General features: G+C 40.3%; 2 protein-coding genes across 3 annotated transcripts; both read right to left on the bottom strand.

Moving 5' to 3' along the window:
- Window positions 1–91: 91 nt before the first annotated feature.
- On the bottom strand, window positions 92–4756 carry LOC146456198 (protein disulfide-isomerase A3-like). The gene is made up of 5 exons (XM_085093394.1): window positions 4696–4756; window positions 4437–4602; window positions 2344–2431; window positions 1499–1619; window positions 92–783 (listed from the first exon to the last, which is right to left on the bottom strand). The coding sequence occupies exons 2-5, from the start codon at window positions 4580–4582 to the stop codon at window positions 653–655; spliced, it is 486 nt and encodes a 161-aa protein (XP_084949520.1). The 5' UTR covers window positions 4583–4602; window positions 4696–4756; the 3' UTR covers window positions 92–652.
- A 7573-nt stretch (window positions 4757–12329) lies between these two features.
- Window positions 12330–17828, bottom strand: LOC146456197 (E3 ubiquitin-protein ligase TRIM71-like). 2 transcript variants are annotated; one of them, XM_085093348.1, is made up of 4 exons: window positions 17698–17788; window positions 17195–17245; window positions 14282–15578; window positions 12330–14118 (listed from the first exon to the last, which is right to left on the bottom strand). In XM_085093348.1, the coding sequence occupies exons 3-4, from the start codon at window positions 15561–15563 to the stop codon at window positions 13136–13138; spliced, it is 2265 nt and encodes a 754-aa protein (XP_084949474.1). In that variant the 5' UTR covers window positions 15564–15578; window positions 17195–17245; window positions 17698–17788; the 3' UTR covers window positions 12330–13135. The 2 variants fall into 2 exon arrangements, with proteins under 2 accessions (XP_084949474.1, XP_084949473.1); XM_085093347.1 differs by lacking the exon at window positions 17195–17245 and having other exon boundaries at window positions 17698–17828.
- Window positions 17829–20731: the final 2903 nt, after the last annotated feature.

Raw genomic sequence — 20731 nt, 5'->3', positions numbered from 1 at the left:
TACAAAAGAATAACAATTAAGCCCTCCATTTATGAAAGAGGTCTATAGCTGTTGGAGGTTGGGATTCAAAATAAAACAGGAACGACTTCGCTTGTGGTTAAAACACCCTGTCTATTGACAATACATGTTTCTACAACTTTATTTCAAGATTCAAACAAGCGAAGGCTAGGTGAATTAATCTATGCGTTGCGTTAATAGCTTATTTCTGCTACTTAACAGACAAGTTTACAAAACAGTGCTTTACAAGTATGTAAAACAGTCATCTTTTTTTTTTCTTATCCGTGTGCGCTGATAGCTTATTATTTTGCAATTTAAAGTTTACCACGAAAAACATCTTCGAAATACCTACTTACACTTTCGTTTCGTTGACGTTTTTTTTTTATTGGTATAAGCATCTACATTTAAAAAAAATGAAAGGTTGTCCACAACCATTAAATTAATAATTGCAAAAAGAACATTATCCAAAAATTTAATTTATGGACATTGTTTAATTTAATAAGCTTTCGATAAAGAATATTTCCTTGAAAGCTGCAGTAACTATCCTTTGTCAGTCTCAACAATTCCAATTGCGTTACATCGGCCTCTGCAATCACTCAATGATTATGAAAGCATTGCGTGACCTTCCAATCCAAGGTTGATATGGATGGAGTTATTACTGTTTTTTGTCATCTGCGTGCCAAGGCGTCACATTTGATGGGATCTTGCCACCCATGTCATCAGCCATCATCATTTTCACGCTATCTGGTGAACTAGTCGCAGTTTTGAGAAAATCCATGAGGGCACCTATTGAATAAAAATGAGTAAATACGGGTTACTCCTAACTGAGGCAATGTTTTCTTTTATCCAAGAAATCCGCTTTATTGTTTTTTCTTGAATGGCGATTTTCTTTAGTAGTGAGTAGTGCTGGTTTTTCTAAAAAATATCGTTAACTTTCGAATTTCCTATTTAATTTTTTTGGACTAGCCCAATACGCCCATTTAATAGGCTGAACCATTACATTTTGAGACTGCGATGAGTCGCGGCATGCTTATATTACCGATTACAAGCAAACTCAAAACCAACCATGACTTTTCAACCCATGCATTCAGCACATTTCAATTCCACTCTTCCCGCGCTTGCATCAGTTGCAAGTTTTGCCGCGCTTGGCATTAGTTGCATCAGTGTTTCCCCCGCTTGGCATCAGTTGCAAGTTTTGCTGCCCTTTGCATCAATTGCATGTTTTCCTGCGAAAGGCATTAGTTGCATGTTCTCCCGCGCTTGCATCAGTTGCACTGAAATTTTCCCGCGCTTGGCATCAGTTGGATGTTTTACCGCAATTTTTTCATGATTATGTCAGAGTATTATCCCATTTGATGAAAATGGGTAGAGGCGATTACTTTAGTTTGGTTTGGCAACACCCATACGCTTACTAGGACAAAACGAAACCCTCTTTACAGGTTTCAGCCAATTCCAATGCATACCCGAAGACGGGAATTGACAAACCGTTCACAATTATTACCTTGAGTTCGTTTGCCATTGTAATCTCCGAGTGGCTTTCCGTCATTGAATACTCTTATTGTTGGGAGAAATTTGACCTTGAGTTTCTCACACACTTTGTTCCCGCTTCCCGCACAATTCACCTGTTGAAAAAAAACGTGAAACGCAATAAGATTATACCTCAGCCTGTTGTACTTTGCAAGTTACTGTTTGTATAATTGGGTCAGTAAAGAACACGGTAAAGTAAGAATTGCATTATGAACAGCTGCTTTTGGAAATTTTTTGTGTCGTCAGTACACTATATATTTCTTCGCCCGGCTAGAACATGAAATAAATGAAGGTGATAGGCCAATAGTTGGTGAGATTAATATCATCAATGCTGCTCGTCTCGTCTATTTATACCAAGCTGCTCTGTATAGAGTTTTGGCCTTATCAATTAAATGAGCTTAACGAGCCTTTCGTACAGAATTGCGGTTGGAATGTATTAATTCCAAATGGACTGATAAGTCGGATGTCGTTTATAGTGTCCAGTAAACCACAAGTGCAGTCAATAAGGCAAGAGACTGGTAAATATTATTCTCCAGAAAAATCAAAAATCCGCAGAACTGTGCACCCTTATACGGGTAGTGCAGAGACCATCCGCAATCTGCTCCGATTTGGGCAGTTTTTAAAAGTCTCCTCTTTCACTGTTCACACTAGGAACGAAGCGTTTTCAAACGTCTCCGCTTTTGAAAGCGTTTTCGAAAGCCTCCGTTTCCATCAGCCTTTTAGTGTGGACGAGAGGCGAAAACGTATCAAAAAGTATGCGTTTTCAAACGGAAATGCGTTAGCGTGAATGGCGCCTTAATTCCACGCATTCCACTTTACCTTGGCAAAAAACACGTTCAACTTCATTGCTTGCGCTTGCGCAGCAACTTGCTTGTAGATGGGAAGGAAGTTTTTGCAGTGAGGGCACCTGTAATGGAATATGGAACATTTTACTAAAACATCTAAGAGTAACGTGAACGTTTTCTAAACTCCCAGGACACTTTACAAAAATAATTGCAGCGGGGTTTGGTCCGCTAAGAGAAGTGGTCTCGACTGATCTGTTTGGGAAGAGATCAGGAATTATTAGCCTCCGGCTGTGACAAGCACCTTGCTCCATTTACTGACACATTATCGCGTAAAAATATTCCAAATCGGACGATTTAAAGCCGGCAAATGTACGATAAACCCCCCAGAAATCACAGGGGGAGTAGGGACGGCGCAGTGGTGAGAGCACTCGCCTCCCACCAGTGTGGCCCGGGTTCGATTCCCGGTCTCGGCGTCATATGTGGGTTGAGTTTGTTGTTGTTTTTCTCCGGGTTCTCCGATTTCCCCTCTCCACATAAACCAACATTTCTAAATTCAAATTCGATCTGGCCAAGAGCCACCAATTAGCGCTCTGCGCTAAATACATTGATAATTAAATAAAGTGGTTTTTAAGGACCAATTTATGCGCCCGTCTTAAACGTAGCACAACATTTTGTTGGAACGTAAGGGTAAGCTCTGATGTACTGAAAGCAAATTTAACTTCTTAAAGGGAACCTCCACTCCGACGACAAATGGACGGTAAATTGTTGGGAATAGTGTCTAAATTCTTAATTTTAGTTTAAAAAGTAGAAATAACATTCAAGTGTACTAAAAATTAGATATGATTGTCAACTATTTTCGCTTTTAAATTTCCCGGGAGCCGCCATTTTGGATTTTATGACGTCATATTTATTCTGCTATTGTTAGTAAGCAGAAGTTATTTTGTGTAAAACAATAGAGCGACCGTACTACGTCATGAAATCCAAGATGGCCGCGCCCGAGAAATTTAAAAGGAAAAAAAGGTGAAAATCAAATCCTGTTTTGTCCGACGCAAAAATCTTATTTCCATGTTTTCCAACGAAATTTGAAATGGGATCGTATTTTGAACAAATTAACGTTAATTTATTTCAAGAGTGGAGGTTTCCAGGAGAGGTTTCCCGAGGATTTCAACAGAAGACTACCCTGGCACAAATCCAGCTAATGGCCAAAGAGGGGCCGCGCCGGAACCTGAAACTGGTTCCAGATGACGAGTCTGCGCCTCTAATCACACCCTTTGCAATCCATGTTAGGAGTCACGGGTTAGAACTTACATCATTTTTGCTGGATGAATGCTTTGTTTTGTTTTTGTTTTTGCTTTTGCTTTTGGTGGTGTTATGTTAAATGACGTTAAAGCCCCCGTCCAACATTGTTATTCAACAAATTTTGGATGTGTTGCGCAGTTTAGCTAGCGCTTTAGAAGATATACCATTTCAAATTTCATACTCTCTTGAAAACCAAGTTTTTCTCCCACAAAATCTACAGAAACATGGTAATTTTACATTTGCCATTTCCTAAAAGGAAAATCAAGTAAACATTTAATTTTAGTCTTGTTTTAGTAGAGTTAATAAAAACATTTGTAGACGTTTCAGAAGACTCGAAAAACCAGTAGAAACACTCGCCTACGATTCACAAGTTTCCACCAGAGTTTCTTTGTCTCTCGAATGTCTTCTCCAGTTTATATAACTTTAAAGGAAAACGGAAAGCTTCTATTTCTTCGATGCAAGAGAGAGAATAAGGGCCAAATCGGCCCAATTCAGCGATCGATACGTGATTAGCCATAAGCGATTACGTTCATGAATTAAAATTCCCTTGCCGCCAGATTTCACTTAAACACTGTGTTAAGGCGGTTTTCCCTGAAAGGATCATCTCTCCAATGACCTAAGTGAGATCATAGTGTAACTCCGTCTCAGATCTCTTGTGAATAACCATCTTAACTTGAGAGTCCGAGTACTAACGCTGACATGTACAAGAGGCCACCTATTACACGGCAAACGGTTGCCTTCACTTGTAAACATTTTAGTTCACCGGAGAGATTCGCTAAAATTTAGGATAAAGTTCGCAAAATACTGGAAATGGAAAGGATTACCTACCATGGAGCATAAAAATCCACAATCGCCAGTTTCGATACCGTAAGGTAGCTTTCAAAGGTGTCATTTGTAAGCTCGCTAACTTGTTCAGTTTCCGACGAGGCCACAAGAGCTGCAAAAACGGCGATCGAAGCTAACAAAAAATTCATTCTTCGGCTCCTTTTGTGCGCTCCAAAAGTGAAATAGAAAATGTTCTTTGTTAGAAATTGCGTAACCAGGTAATTGTGTTGAGCAATATCTTATAGATGAAGTGTTAGCAAACCTGCAAGACCCGTAATGTTTGTAGAATGGCCGTTGTTTTGAAATCCTCTCAGCTAGCGACCACCAGAAACACCGGTATAAGCAATTTATCGAGGTCAGAAAGACAATCCTTTGTTGTGTATGTCTTGACTTTAAAATTTAGGAAAGGCCAGCGTTTCATTTCGTTGGATATCTGTTTGGAAAGACTTAAAGGGGAAGTATCACGAAAATTTGATGTCATTTCAAAACCAAAAAATGTTTGTCTGACAACAGAAACAAAAAAATGATTGTCTAGTTTTGTTATAAATTATTACCCCAGTGCAATAAAACTGTCGATTAGTGCCTCTGGCCAGAGACAGAGTAGATCGAAGTGGATTGGAAACTTAAAAAATGTTAGGCTAATGTTTTTCAAGTTTTCGTATCAGTTTAGTTTCCAAAATACGCTAGAACAGATCACGAGTTGTTCCTGTCAAGAATTGCGTTGATTTCTCTCCTCCTGTTGTTCTTGAATATTATTTTGTAGCAAAGTGAAGGTCTTATTTCACCATTTTTAACAAAAGAGGTCAAAAACCCCATGATACTCCCCCTTTAATCACCACAGAAATAAGAATTTATTATTACAGTAATGGAAGAAAATCTTAAGTTTTCTTCCATGCGTCAGCTCAAAATTTCGTAACACTGTTCAGTACAGTAAAACTAATTCCTTTCGTTTTCGGGGGGCGAATCTCTCGTTAAACTGAATGCAAAATAAGGTCAGCTATAGCATTTTCGTAAAGCCAAGAACAGCTTGACGTAAATTCGGTAAATGAGATTCCGTTTTCTAAAAGTTTCTGGGACTTAAATTTTCGGCTATAGCATCCGAAAAGATCGAGCTGTATCTGAACGTAGACAAATATTCCTTTAAAAGGCCACCAAATGATCTGGGAGCACAGGCCAGGAGACAAAAGTTTAATTATTTTGGTTAAATGTTCTCATTGCATGGGTGCTCAAGTATTTGCCTTATTCGCTGCAAGGAGGAACCTTTTTTGAATAAAGTTGCTTTGCTTGAAATAGTTTGGCAGAATTGAAGTCCCTCTGAATAAAGCCTCAGTTATTTCAATTATCAGCGATTGTCAGTTTTCAATTGAATTTTAGCCTTTTGCAGGCAAATTTGAAGCTGGGCACCCGTCAAGCAATTTTCCGTTGTCACAGAGAGCACGCAATTAACTCTGTCCACTTAAAAAGAACTGAACTACTAACTAACTTAGCAGGGTTCCCATTGAATTAAATCCACTTCACTCAGCTGAAATGCAGTTTGGGAACATAAGTTTCCAAACGAACTTGATTCTTATTAAAGGCCTTTCTCAACCAATGAATCTTCAGAGCCACCCGTATGAGTAGTTTATCTTCGTCGTTAAAATCATTTGCAGTTAAGATAATTAATTTAAATTTGGTAGTATAGTCGACCTGGGGTGAGTTGCATAAAATTTAACGTCGCGCGTAACTGCTAACGCCAGACCTTCATCCCAGTCACATTCAGTATTTTAACGTCTGACGATAGCATTTACGCCCGCCGTTAAGTTTTATGGAACTCGTCCCAGGAGAGAATCACCCCCTCCCTTCCTCTTGGAGAAGTGCTCATCTTGCGCCAGTCGCAAGACATCTTTCGGAAGTAGCCGTTATTTGGAAGAAGCCCATTTCTGTGGTACCAAAAAGGAAAAATCTGGCAGTGACTAGAACAAATGTAATTATAAAGTGTTATTTTCGAGAAATTTGAAATGTCGTTAACGATGACAATGCTGCGACAGCCCAAGGAGCCAAGGTCGGTAAGAATTCGAAATTCTAAGGCACCGCATTGGTGTGTACGCAGCCCATGCAAGGGGAACAAGTACAAGGATACACCCTTTTTTTTATAAGAACCCTTTTTATAAGAACGTTGAGGCTTAGATTAACCAAAGTTTTAAGAACATACTAAGAACGTACCCAGGCTGAGATTCAGTTAAGAACGTCTTGATTTTGATCTTTTTTTTCTTTTTCTTTTTTTGTACCTACTACACATGGACGTTTTCTGCTTATTCGCCGCAAAAATTTGGTAACTTTATGTCGCTTTGTGAACCTCTGTGTTCAATGCTTTTTGTGAAGCCAATTTTAGCAAGAGTTGGTTTGTGCGACATGCATCAGCCCCAAAATTTAAAAAAAAGAGTGTATGTTTCTCAGTGAGTAATGATTATTTGTTTCAAATTTTGTAAGATTGTACAAGACAATTTTGTAATCTGAACAATCCTGTAAAGTATTTCAGTTGCTTATTTTTAGAATCATGCAAGTAATCCATCTTCTAGTGGACGGCACCTTTGCATGTTACTAAGTTTAAAGTAATAATAATAATAATAATAATAATAATAATAATCTTTATTGAGGAAATCAATGTCACTAATAAGTGATTTACAAAAGAGTCCTCGAAAGTCAGCTCATTAGCCGGAATAGGAAACCAAACTAGAAGGCAAAGGAAAGGAGAGGTCAGTGAATGACATAACTCAGTTTCAACTTTGAAAGAGAGAATGGAGAACTCTCACTGGCTGTTACGGTACAAAAAGTATCACATGCATCGAAAAAACTTAAAGTCACTGCCTTCTTTTGTTAAAGGCTTTCCTATAAACGGCGCCTAATAATACAGCGATATTTTCCGGGGTTTATAACTATGCGGGGAAAGCATATTTTAGTAAGGGTTATTGGTATCCAAAAAGAAAACTGGGGTTCACCATGCATTTTTGCATGTTCAATTTGAGAAAAAAAAGCGCTGTCGATTGCTTTGGATTTTACAGCTTTCAGTTTAGAATTGTTGTTGCTCCATTATCTCTGAAATGCACGGCTACACTTTTGCCAAAATCTGATTTTCGCGCGTAAATCGGGATTCAGGGTTTATTGAGTTGAAAGCTAAATTTTAATTTTAATTTCTCTCATTTGTGTAACACATTGGCAAGTAATATTATAAGTAATGAAAATTCATCACCAATTGATAAAAATCGGATTTGAAAAAAAATACAACCTATCGAGCTCGATAAGTTCTCGGGCTACCTATCCTTAATACTTTTTTTAATTTTTTTATTTAATTTTTTTATTTAATTCAATATTTATTCAGGGGCATCCAATTTAGCAGAGCTAGTTTAAATGGAGCCCTGACACAGTACAAGACAAACATTGAAACATAAAAAAAAACTAGACAAATAATTAAGTTATACATGCTGCATGTACGGCAGGCGTTATTGCTTAAGATGGTACTTAAATTTAGTTTTAAACTCACTGAACGCCTCTACCTGTCTAATGGTTCTCGGGATGGTGTTGTAAGTTCGAGCGCCGTTTATTCTGAAGCTCCCCTGATACTTAGCAGTTTTTGCGAAGGGAGGGCGCAACAAATCACGGCTTCTGGGGAAATATACCTGTGCACTTTAAAGAACGCAGAATTTTGCTGTTTGTTCTGAACTGCGCGGGAAAGGCAATTGTGTTTGGGGAATAGGTTTCAAGTCAGTCAGTCAGTTTGGGAAAGCTTCCAGATCAGTTCTCACACTACGTCTCTTTTATAATTTCTTTTAACTGGCTCTCGGCCACTAACAAATTTAACTGAATCACCTGGGAATGTCAACTACCGTAAAATTCCGAATATAATCCTAATTCTAAGGACTCTTTGTGGAGCCTATACTTAGTTCGGGGCAAGCTCCCCGGCTTGATTTCCGGAACGCTCAATATTGGAAGGAATTTTGACTTTCAAAAGTGGTAGGGCGTGGCAATGAAAAGAGCGTAAAACAGCCTAAATGATAGCTAGTCCTAACAGCTTATGGACTTTAAGCCCCTGTTACTCAAAGAAAGTTTTCGCGCCACTTGTCTCACAATGTTGTTCCGCCATTACGAGATGATAAGATGCACGAAGCGTTACGTAGTGTAACATACCCTGAAATGTGTCGCAACCTTTTTCTTGTTGGAGTCATTGTTCGATGAAGTAGAATCGACTTCTACTTCACGCAACGATTACGGCAACATCAACAACAGCAACAACAAATTGCGAGACCCGCCACTTCATGGTATGTCGCAACTAGGCAACAAGTTTCGTGGCCGGGGATTCGTGCAACTCGTGCCGAAGCAAAATTGTCTGCTTTAGACGGGTTTATGTTCAGCTGGGCTTTATCGGAAGGATGTTTGCGTTTTGAGTTTGGCATCGTAAATGAAGAGTTTCTGATCTCATTAATATGAAGCTAGTAAGTGACAGTATTTTACGAGAATATATCTTTAACTGTATTATTATACTGTTTTTATCTTTAACTGTATTACAAAACTATAAGTTATCGGAATTTTTAAGCAATACTTTCTCCTACTGTAGCTTCCGTCAATACTGGAAGTTGTAGACAGGAGGAAAAGTGTAATCATATTAAATTAAAGTGAACATTGGTCCCCTACTCCACCCTTCAAAAGGATTCTGGCCCTTTTGAAAAGCTGGATAGAGGACTTTTCAAACTAAAATAGTATGTTAGTCAAAGCTGTAAGTTTGGTAATTAATGAAGAGTGCATTCTTTAGGGACAATTCTGGCTAATGTTAACAGGTTCAGGAATAAGAAAATACACAGAATATGTTTCCAAAAGAACGCAATTCCACCGATACTCATTAACCTGAAGTACTTCCTAAAAGAACGCAATTTCTGTTATTCCTGAGTAAACAGCTGTATTCCTTTCATTCTTCTCTGGTGGAATGCTAGGGATTTTAAGAAGCTACTACCGCAACGGCAACGAGAACGTCACAAAACAGTAGGATTTAATGAGGAAAACAAAGGCCCTGTAAGTGCTTTGTAAATTTTGGTACATTTCTTCGCCGTGCTCGGCCAAACAACAACGTGAAATGACCAAATGTAAGGTTTTGTGGAGAACGCGAGCAAATGAAGGAAAATTTTTTGTTCTCTGTCTCAACTTAACTTCAACGCCGTTCCCACCTCTTCTGTTACTGAATAGTTGAGCCACACTTTACAAGTTGAACAAATTGGAATAATCGCGAAGTAGTACAAGTGATGAGAACTGAACAAGCTGAAATTTTCAAGCGACGTTTTCGTTGGGGTTGCCGTACGCGTCGTGGTTTCTTAAAGTCGTTACTATTCTGTTCATTCCGTAAACGAAAGAACATAAATGTCGCCTAGTATTCTTTGAATTCCTATTACGGAATAGTCCCAAAAAGAACGCACCCGAAGTTAAAATTCGGACAACAAGGTAGTGGGGCTAGGAAAAGGGCCCTTAAACTAAGACTGAAAATTGTTTGCAAGATGCAATTATACTGACAAGATCAGATGCGTTATATACATGCTTTTCTATTAATAATACATTGATCATTTAGGCTAATTTAATTAAATACATCATACTCATTGATAATATAATAATCAAGTGCGAGCAAATTTTAAATAATAATATTTTTTTGCGTACATTGGTTATTGCTTTAGTTTACAAATTCGCTTACTCTTTTGCGCGTGGTTCACGCATGCAATCACTCACTCTCTCACTTGCTCGCTCTTTCATGATCTTTCACGATTCTATCAATTCTAAGGGTCTTAAGGCAATGAGAAATTGATGCAGTTTTGACACTATAGTCGGCAAAGGCTAATTCTCGTGTCCTCCTTATTGGCAAAATTGTAGTCGTCACAGCTAGCGGATATTCAATAATTATCCTGCGAAATCGCGTGGAACATCGCCTGATTCTTAGTCGACGAGGCCTTAGGCCGAGTTGGCTAAAATCAGGGGATATTCCTCAAGATTGAGCAGGAAAGCTGGAGACGATCTTTATTTTGCCATTTTTCTCACCGACACACGAAATCACGCATATCGCAGGATAACTGTTGACGATGGACGACGTGATATTCAGTGCACCATGTAAATATTTGGGCTGCGTTACAATGTGTTTGATAAAAATGGCAATTAACAGCTATTAACGGACGAAACAATTTCGTCAAAAGCCCAAAAGCGAAAATTAGAACTTTCGAAACCACCCATTGTTTGATGTTCTGTCTCATTGTTCAAAGGTCCCAATTATTTCGTTCATCTAATTTCATTCGTTTTTTGCGTGGTTATTTATTCTACACGCATTCTACCTGAATTGTTATCCATATCAATAAAAACCGACAAAAATTCTTCAAAATAGAGCTATTTCCAATTAAGTGTCGTAAAACCAAAACCAAAGTAATTACTCTGGCCAATCGCAACAGGTGTAAACAACACAACGAGCCAATCAGAATTCGAAGCAAATACATGTAACCGGCGCCAAGCGCGGGAAAACACGTGCGGCGAAAACACGAGAAAGTGGCACGAGTTTTGTTAACCAATCACAGAGCGTAGTAATACAAAACCAAAGCAAACGCGAGGTTACTTTCGACACTCAATTGAAAACCCGCTCTACCAGCAAATGGAATTTCAGATAATAAGTTCCAGGGACACCCAACGAGGACAGTTTAATCAAAATACTTAAAATATTCTCTCTTGTCTTCAGTCCTTTTAAAGCCATATTTGCGCAAGCTACAATAGATTGATCTGTTCGAAAGCTTTAGCTGAAAATTTAAGTTGCAGAATTTTTTAGGAAACGCATTTCTCTTCCCTGAATTTAATAACTCTGCTGATGGTTGGTTGTACGAAAGTGCAAGCTGACCTCTTTTCGCATTTTTAACGCCATATCTGCCTCTTCGAAAACGAAAGAGGTAAAATGTTTTCCAATGTTACGAAATTTCGAGCTGACGTTTTTCCGAATAAAACTGTAGATTTTCCTTAAGGCAAGATCCGAATTTCCAAATCATAAAACTGAGATATTCACCGAAATGAGCCATTGGATGTCCCTGATCCATGGCAATAATAACCGACAAAAAAATGCACAAAAAAGTAAACAAGTTTTGATATAAACTTGAATAACTCTTTCTCTGTTAAACTCGAGTCATTTGGAAAGACAAATTAATGCAGGTTCGTAGCGACGTATATGCAATTTCAGGGATAAAACGTGTGGTCGGGCAGTTTATAAGCTAGCCACCACTTTGTGATTAGTACCGCTTTTGAGATCATGGACCGTTGACAGAGATTTTTCATAAAAAAATGGACTCAGTGATGGAAAAATATTCCTCGCCGCAACCCTGATCATTATGTGTAAATCTAACTTAGTTGTTTTACATATTAGCATTTACATACAAGTTGTATAGTAACCCAACCCTAGACTGCGGGCACTCGTACTTTTTACCCTTAGATCACGCGCGCAAAATGACGGTTAAGGACGGTGCCTACTATTGTTACTGCGCATACGTTCGGCGCATCTCGAGATACTCGGGTTTCCTATGGGTGGTGCCTACTAATACAGGGATAATTTTGCGCGGTTTAAAACTATACGGAGAAAGCAGAACTTAGCAAGTGCTTTTGGTATCTCAAAAGAAAATTGTGGCTAGCCATGCATTTTTCAGAGATAATTAAGCTTCAATTTAGGAAAAAAATTCCATACATTCCTTTATATTTTGGCGCTTTTTAGAGATATTATTGCTTAATTATCTCTGAAAAATGCGTGGTAACCCCCAATTTTCTTTTTGGATTCCAAGAGGCCTTGCTAAGATCTGCTTTTCCCGCATAGTCATAAGCCGCACAAAAATACTTCGGTATTAGTAGGCACCGTCCTTAAATTACGCAAATTAGAAAAGTGAACGAGGAGGGATTGAGCTTCATTCCTCGCTAGATCCATCGCGCGCTACAGAAATTGGGAAAAGAAAAAGACTGCTCGCAGTCTAACCTAACCCATATATACGAAGTTTATTTTATTTTACATTTTTTACTGGAAAGGGTATATTGATAATGGCCCGACATAAGGGCCATTTGCAAGACAGTAAACGAGTCGCATTTCACCTAACACGTCTTGGGCCCTATCTCACACAGATGCGTTCATTTGAAAACGAACCTATTCTATGCGTTTTTATGCTCTGTCGCGCATTCACGGATCGAAAGCGCAAACTTTTGAAGAAGGTCTCCAGCAAAAATTACTTTGAAAATCAACGCTTTTATAAACAAAAGATCGCGTGATATAACGCGTTTTCAGGTTAAAACGCATGTTTTCCGTTCATGTCGTTTTCGTATGATCTGAAAGAAACAGTCTGATAATGGTCGTCTGAACGTAGAACTTTTGTTCTGTTTTCGATGAAAACATTAACTTCAAACGCGCATCTGTGTGGACGGGGCCTTACAAAGTGTTGTAAAAATGGTATAACTTTTAATAAGTACGTAGTGCAAAATTTCATGCGTCTTTCTTACGGGCATTTCGCCTCTTGAATGATTCAATTCATTTCTTTTTGTTCAAAGACGCTATAATTTAACACCCTTAACGTGTTATGTTTTCTTCGATGATTATCTGCAAGAGTAGACATGCATACGTACTTATAACCAATATCACCTCTTTGGACAAGCCATTTTCATGTGGAACGGCCGGTGTTGTCTTTTTAAAATACTTGTAATCGGTTATTGCTGAGGTCCGAGACGACTATATATCCACTATTGGGCATGATTGCAACGCTTTCTGGGAACGACAACTGACCGTCTCCGCTACCCTCGGACCCAGCCTCCTTAACGAACTTACCGTTCGCGGCCAAGATCTGCAAGCGATGATTGCCCATGTCAGCGACCACAAGATTACCGGCGATGTCGATAGCCAATCCCCGGGGGTGTGAAAACTGCCCTTCCCCTGACCCCTGACCCCCAAGCTGCCGAAGGGATTTCCCATTTTTGTCGAACTCTTGGATACGGTGATTCTTCGAGTCGGAGACGAAAATATGATCATCTTCGGGGTTAACAAGGAGATAACAAGGAGAGTTGAACTGCCCTGGACGATCACCAAGTGAACCGATTTTCGACAAGAACTTCCCCTCGGGAGAGAAAATTTGTATCCGGTGATTCTCCATGTCGGCAACAAAGATATCATTCTTCCGGTTGGTTGCGACTCCCCAGGGGGATTTAAAGAAGCCGTTACCGGTCCCCTCGCGACCAAATTTACCAATGAATCCCCCATTACGACTAAGGACCTGGATTCGATTGTTGCCGTTATCGCAGACGATAACTCTTCCTTTGGTGTCAATAGCGACATCTGTAGGGCAGTTGAACTCGCCTTTACGCTCCCCGTGGGAACCAAACTGCGTGACATACTCCCCCCGGGGACCGAAGATTTGGATCCGATGATTGTAGCTATCGGCTACGTAGATATAACACTCTTCGTCAACGGCAACTCCGAACGGGGATTTGAACTCGCGCTTCTTGCTACCATACTGGCCAAATCGAAGAAGCGTCGGGCCAACATCGGCGTATTCTCGGCGGTTGATGACAAGGACCGTAAAAGGGCTGCCCATAATTGCCTTGTCTTGAATGGCAACTGATACTTCATGTTTGCCATTCACTTCTGGTGTGTAATACACAGTGTACGTGCCATCACCTAAAACAAATTAAAGAAAAGTATCCATCGTCAGTTTTACATACCAATTGGTCAGGCATATTGCCCATAAGCATACGGGGTAGAGAGGAGCGGGGAGGGGGTGGCGACTACTACGATATTGGAAACATGTATTGTCATAGTAATATTAAAATCTCGAGCATACCTTCATCCTTGACTGTAGCAGGCACACCTGATCCATCTGGTTGTGTTATGTCCACAGTCACTCTATCTCCTCCTTGTTGCCTCTGGCCATGTCGATCCTTAGTGGTCAGCTTAAACGTCGTCTCCATTTTGACACGAGCAGTGTGAATTCCATCTCCGCTCGCAAACGAAATCGAGGCAAAAGTGCTGCTTGCCCGGATGCTGCCGAGCGATTCCGACACGATCTTCGTCGTCGCAGGATCGTTAACGTACTGAATCGTGTCGTCTTCTTCTGGCTCAAAATTAACCTTCACGTCGTTCAATGTCTCTAAACGTCCTTTCATCTGTAGAATTTCAACCTCGTTGCCGAACTTCATGACGTTGTCCGCGAACTCGCAACAGCCAGAAAGCTTTCCAAGCTCAAGCTCAATGCTATCTTTTTGCAAGCACAAGACTTTCTGTTTAGCGGTGTGGATGTCATCGAGCTGCTTCAACAAATCGTTTTGACCTTCTCGCAGCGCCTCGATTCTGGCTTGCGTATTCTCGCTGATCTCCCTAGTGATAGCCTCTTTGCATTCTGTGAGCCTCTTTGACATTTCGCGGACTTCAGCCAGCGTTTTCTTCAGCTGGGGCATGCGCGACTTAGCCTGTTCAAGGAGCTCTGCGATAGCGCCTCTTCTCCCTGGTAACGCCTCTTTAGGATAGACATACTGGTGCTCTCTGTGCTCCAGAATGGTACACACTCGGCAAATAGCTTCGTCGCACGTGTTGCAGAAATACTTGATAACATTTCTTGTGTGGTACTTGCAAAACGACAAGCAGTACTTATCTAGCTCTTGAGTATCTTGCCCATCGTCTTCGCTGGTCGCGATGATTCTGTGGTCGAGAGTGGCATGGGCCCGTTTATGTTCCGCTACGCAGCTTGTGCACAGGTCTTTGTTACAGTCCACGCATCTTGAGGTCGCAAAATCCGCTGTTTTCACGTTATCGCAGGCGGCGCACTTTTTGTTCTCGCGAATTTCTTTCTTTAGCTCTTCAGATTTCCAATATACAAGGTCTAGCATTTGATTTACAAAGAAGTTTGACATTAACTGGTCGACGCCTTTCTCTGGAAGAGGGGTTTCAGCTCGACATGTGGGACATGTAATCACGGGGGCGGGATCATTATTGACGATTCTGTGTAAGCACTGTGAGCAGAATGTGTGCAGACACTGTAGAAACAGCGGTGATGTCAGACGATCCAGGCAAATGGCGCACGTCAACTGTTCGTTGATCTGTTCGATGACTTGGATGGCTGAAGTCATGGTGCCTTTTTAAACCTGCCAACGAAACATTTTAAAGACTTTTACAGTAGTTCTACCTCTTGCATTTACTGAGTTCTTTAGGACGCTGTAAAGTGTTGGAGTAGGCATGATTTGATTTAACCAGTTAAACCGGTTGAGTGTCAATTGAGTGTCGCTAAATTAACTTAAGCCAATGTATTCGCTCTAACCAATCACAGCAAACGTTAACACCACAGCAAGCCAATCAGAATACCAATCAAATGGACGTATTTGACGTCAAGCGCGGCACAATTGATCAATTAACAAAATTGCGCCAATTTTTTGACCACTCACCTAACCCGGCTAGTATCGACTAGTATAGTAAAGTAAAAACAAAGTGTACAAAAAATTAATTTTGACACTCAGTAGGGGACTATTATCTATGTAAAGCCTAAAAAATTCCAGTTACATGTTCTTACTTAAAGCTCAGATTTAATTGTCCACACCATAGTTAATCGAAGGACTGGTTATGAAACCTTGCCATTTTCAAAGTTGATAACAATGGTGCTGCAATTTAGGTTAGAAAGGCCGCGACCGTGCACAATCCTGTGTTTTAACGTTCACACTACAGCTGAATATTTTAACAGGAATGTTTCTATTGGCCAGTTGCTCCAACGCATTTCAAAATCTATTGTGGTTTGTGCACGGTCAAGGCCAAAAATGTTAACAAAAACGTATAACAAAGAAACTTGTTTTGCCTCATGACCATTCTCCTATATTAACTTTGTCCACACCAAATTACTTTGTCCGGCGTACAAATTCCATTTAACATTGGTGTTTGCATAAAATCCTTCAATGGACAAATTCCATCATTTTTTCCGTTGCCGAATTGTGCCATAGCATATATCTAGGCAAATTTTTTTTCTCCTTGAGAAAAGCTGCTTGAAGCTTTCTCAGAAGTCTTCGTTTTGTTTAGCTGATCGAAAACGCAGAAACTGTTCGCGTCCACACAGGAGTTTTCAATCTTTTCCACCAATAAGATAACTTTATTATATCACATTCAGGATATCTCAAAAAACAGTCTCAAGTGAAAAAAAATAAAAGTGTCTTCTTTGTGCACAAACCAATACTCAGCTTGATCAAATTTTACCTTTCGACCACACTAACGCGTTTTTCACAGCGAATATCTGTCTAGTTTCATAGGTTTTTATTGAAAACTATGCACTTACGACTCGGCAACCGGTCGGTTTTAACTTTTCAGTCTACATGAGTCCTAAATTCTGCCCGTGTCAGATTTTCTCTTGATGAAAGCTTTTGAGCAATACTTTGTTTTGGTGAGGTTGGTTTTTTAAGTTGTTTTCTGATGGAAAACTAACACATTGATTATTCTCTTAAAATCTGCCTTGGTAAAATCGGTTACAGTTATTATTTAGATATACGGCTGCCAAAAATAATAATTCAATCGATTAATTTACCTGCTACGACAAGAAATACACAAATAAGCAAATTCTCCGTTTAGTTAAGAAATTCGAAACAGCTTGGACGCATTGATGCCGGCCCATGCATTCTCAAAAACCACTGACGGAAGTTTATTCTTGAGTGGCTGTGGAATGATGTGTTTCAAATTCATCTTTCTGTTAACGTTAGCCAGATATAAAAATTATTTACCACACTTAGTTTGTCCAAAGCTTACTGCTAATGATCTTTGAAAGGTTCTTGCTGCTCTGTAATTATATCTCCAAGAAACATCCGATCCCCAGAAACTATCGCGCATAACGTTCTTCGCTCTACGTTTTTCAGTTCGCTTCTGACATTAATGTTTAGGTCCAGAACACATTTCGAGAAATTACCGAGCATTACAGCGGAAAATACCTGCCTCATATTCCCTTTTGTTCTTACATATCAATCAACTGACTTAAACTCGCCATTAAACGTTACGACTCTCAACCAAATAACACTCCATGACAGTTAATCCCAGAGATATTTTTAACCCCCAAGATGGTATTTTACAGTTCAGTGTAAAACGTTAAAACTGATTTTGATGGTATAGTTTATAGTTCTGGCGACTTTCAACCACTTTCAAAACAAATGACCACCTCACGTTCTTAAATCGAGAGCATTTTAAATTTATGCTTGCTACAAGTCACATTTTTCCTTAAGCTATAACCTTACTTACCTTAAGATCCGTTTCCAATTTCTGAGAGTTGATCGTGGAACCGTTAAGTGAATTCACGATATTATTGGTATCGAATCACGCCGCTACGAAGAAAAAATAAAATATCCTTTGTTCTTGAATGAGTTCATTCCTGCGCAGTGATATCTGGCAATCTTACGTAAATACCCGTTGACCTGTACTCTGCTGTTCATTGACCAATCACATCAAGCGAATAGGTTGTTAACTTACACCATCCAATATCTGTGACAGGTTGATAAGCAGGTCGCCCTCTACACCGCATCACTGACTCATTAAATCTTCGATTTCGTATTTACGTTGTTACGCCAGTGAACTGAATCATACTGGAAACTCGAGAACCACGCTCTAAGTGGTTGAAGTTCTACATGAGCAAAGCCGGGGTGAACAGACTGGTTTGGTTTGCCAATAGCTCGGCAAGTCCGTTTAAAGCATAATAGTCGACATAAGCTTTGCAATTGGTGGGGAAACTGAGTATCAGTCTGGTTAGTCGAGATCCCGCCATAGCTAGCTAACCTAACTGGCAATTCGGGAGATTTTACGCGTTTACAAATCGCGTTCGTCACGCCGAGAAAGCTCTACTCACCACGCCAGCACTTCCTCGCGATTAGGTTCGCTTCAGAGCAAAGTGAGCTGTATTAGGAAGTTTCGCCGGGGAAGTGGATCTCCCTCTTTGTAAAAAGCAAGTATAGATTACTACCCAGATCATAAAGCTACCCGTGACAAATCTGAACAAAAAGGAAATTAAATACCTCACTATTAGAAGGCACCATCCTTAAGCAACAATAATTCTAAAAGATGTTCAAATATATCAAGAGAAAATAAGGATCCTTTTATTTTCTCTTGAATACATAAAATATATGGCATTTTTCCAAATTGAAGCTTAATTATCTTTCAAAAATGCGTGGTTATCCCTAATTTTCTTTTTGGATTCCAACAACCTTTAATTTGCGAAGACCTGCTTTCCCCTCACCCCCTAGTCATTAACCGCGCAAAAATTTTTCAGTTTTTCTCTTCCCCAGAGCTGCGCCAGTCATTTTGGTCGGTGCCACGAATCTAGGATGGCGCTGGTCAAAAGGAACGCGGCTCTGGAAACCAAAAACGCATGCGCAATAGCAAAAGGAGTCAACGTCCTTAATAAAGTTTGTATCCCGTTAGAGGCGCGCGTGACATGGTTAGAGCTTTGGACTTTCGGTCGATCGGAAGATGGGAGAGGGGTGGATCGGGACTCGTTTAGTCTTACCTTAGACAAGAGACTTTAAACCACATTGTCTCTGTTCATCCAGGTGATGGGTACCCCGATCCACTACATCCAGGGGAGAGTATCAATACTCCTGGTAGCTACTTCACGCTACTGTAACTGAGTTTAAGCCTCCGGGCCGACCGTGTGGGCTTCCTGTGGCTCGTACGCAACTGATGCATGATGCCCAGCTTTTCGAGACGCACATACTTTAACTCTGAGTTTTTCTCTCTGAGAGACAATTCACAAATCAAGAAACAAAGAAAACTGAAACGCTGAAAACAATTGAGGTTTCCAGCAAGTCCAGGAACAATACCTTTCGTAGATAACAGCTGGAGCCATAGTCCCCTATTCTGATCAGGACTAGGCAAAGTAGAATGTCATTGTACTTAATTTTGAATTCTCTGGCTGTATGGACCACTCCTTTTTCACTTGATGCCGTCATTATAAACAACATGCTCTATGTAAACTCAGCCAAGGATCGCTAGCCTTCCTTTCCGCTTACGTAATTCTTATAATACAAGGAGAACAAGCACTCAGAAGCTTGAACTCTCTTGATTACAATGTTTCGAGGAACCTGTCCAGACCAACGGTAAATCATCACAAAGACATTTGTTTCCTCGTTGCCTACACTATTCCTCCAGACTTTGAGGCAAAGTCCAGAGGAGGGTTGAATTTTCACCCATAATGCATTAAGATTGAAAGAAGTATAAAAAATTTTCGCGACGTAACCATTCTGCTCAGACGCTCAATCAAGCGACAAGGACATGTAGTCCTGCGTGACATTGACCAGCAAATTAATGTGCAAACGGATAGAAAGGGGGTTAGTTTTTTTTAAGAAACTCTGATACTTCGTCAGCTAAAGAGTGGAAAGGAATGTTTGGTTTTGTCAACGTTGCGAGCGTTAGCCCTTCGTCAGAGCGAACCAAGGGATTGTGGGTAGTACGTGGTTTATACAGTGAGCAGTGGAGCAAGGTTATATGGTGGGAGCATGGTGCAATCTTACGTGGAAACAAGAATAAATAAGTGGAATGACATTGTTCGTTGATTCCTTGGGGATACTGGTTGAGAGAAGAAAGAAGGAGTGCTGTCGTTTTTCGTACGTCTGAGCTCTTTGATTGGTTGTGCCAAGCAAGAGAAATCAGATGAAGTCCGTCATCTATATTGCGCATACAGTAGCCCCCCTCATCCCCCTTCCCCCAAAGTAGTCCTGCACCTGTTTCACTGGACCCTGATAATCTGCAGCTCCATTATTTTTCGTGTCTAGGGGCATTGTTTTGTTCTTCTTTCTTCTCTCAACCAGTAATGTGAAACGTTGCAAACGGTGCAGTTTGTTCCCTATATTGGCGACGCAGGAAAATGTCTTCGACAATGAGTTGTTACCTTTTTGACAGAGGCATGTATTGGACGACCCTTATACTGTGGGCTCAACCTCCGCATGGCAGTGATGGCCCAATCTCGTACCCAGAGTCCTCTTGGCGATTGGTCGCCAGGAGAGACTCTGAAGAATTCGAAAAAAAATTTATTTTTTTCTTAATTGGCTTCTCCGTAACGACTTACATTGCTTTCCAGTACCCCAGAGTCTTTCATGGCGACCAATCGCTGGCCCAAGTGCCTGAGGGCTATGGGTACGTGGTTGCGTCAAACGAGGTTGCCAACGAGGTTGGGCTCCTGGTTGCGTTTGGACCATGATCCACTTCCAATTCCAGCGCCTTCTCCATCCAGCCAAAATGCTTTTGAGTCACTTACATTTTTGGCTGATTAGATCTTTTACAGATC

This window comes from Pavona decussata, unplaced genomic scaffold, assembly GCF_977016875.1.
Source record: "Pavona decussata unplaced genomic scaffold, jaPavDecu1.1 SCAFFOLD_260, whole genome shotgun sequence".
Lineage (NCBI taxonomy): Eukaryota > Metazoa > Cnidaria > Anthozoa > Scleractinia > Agariciidae > Pavona > Pavona decussata.
The sequence above is the reverse complement of the archived record's forward strand: the minus strand, read 5'-3'. Positions and strand labels throughout refer to the sequence as shown.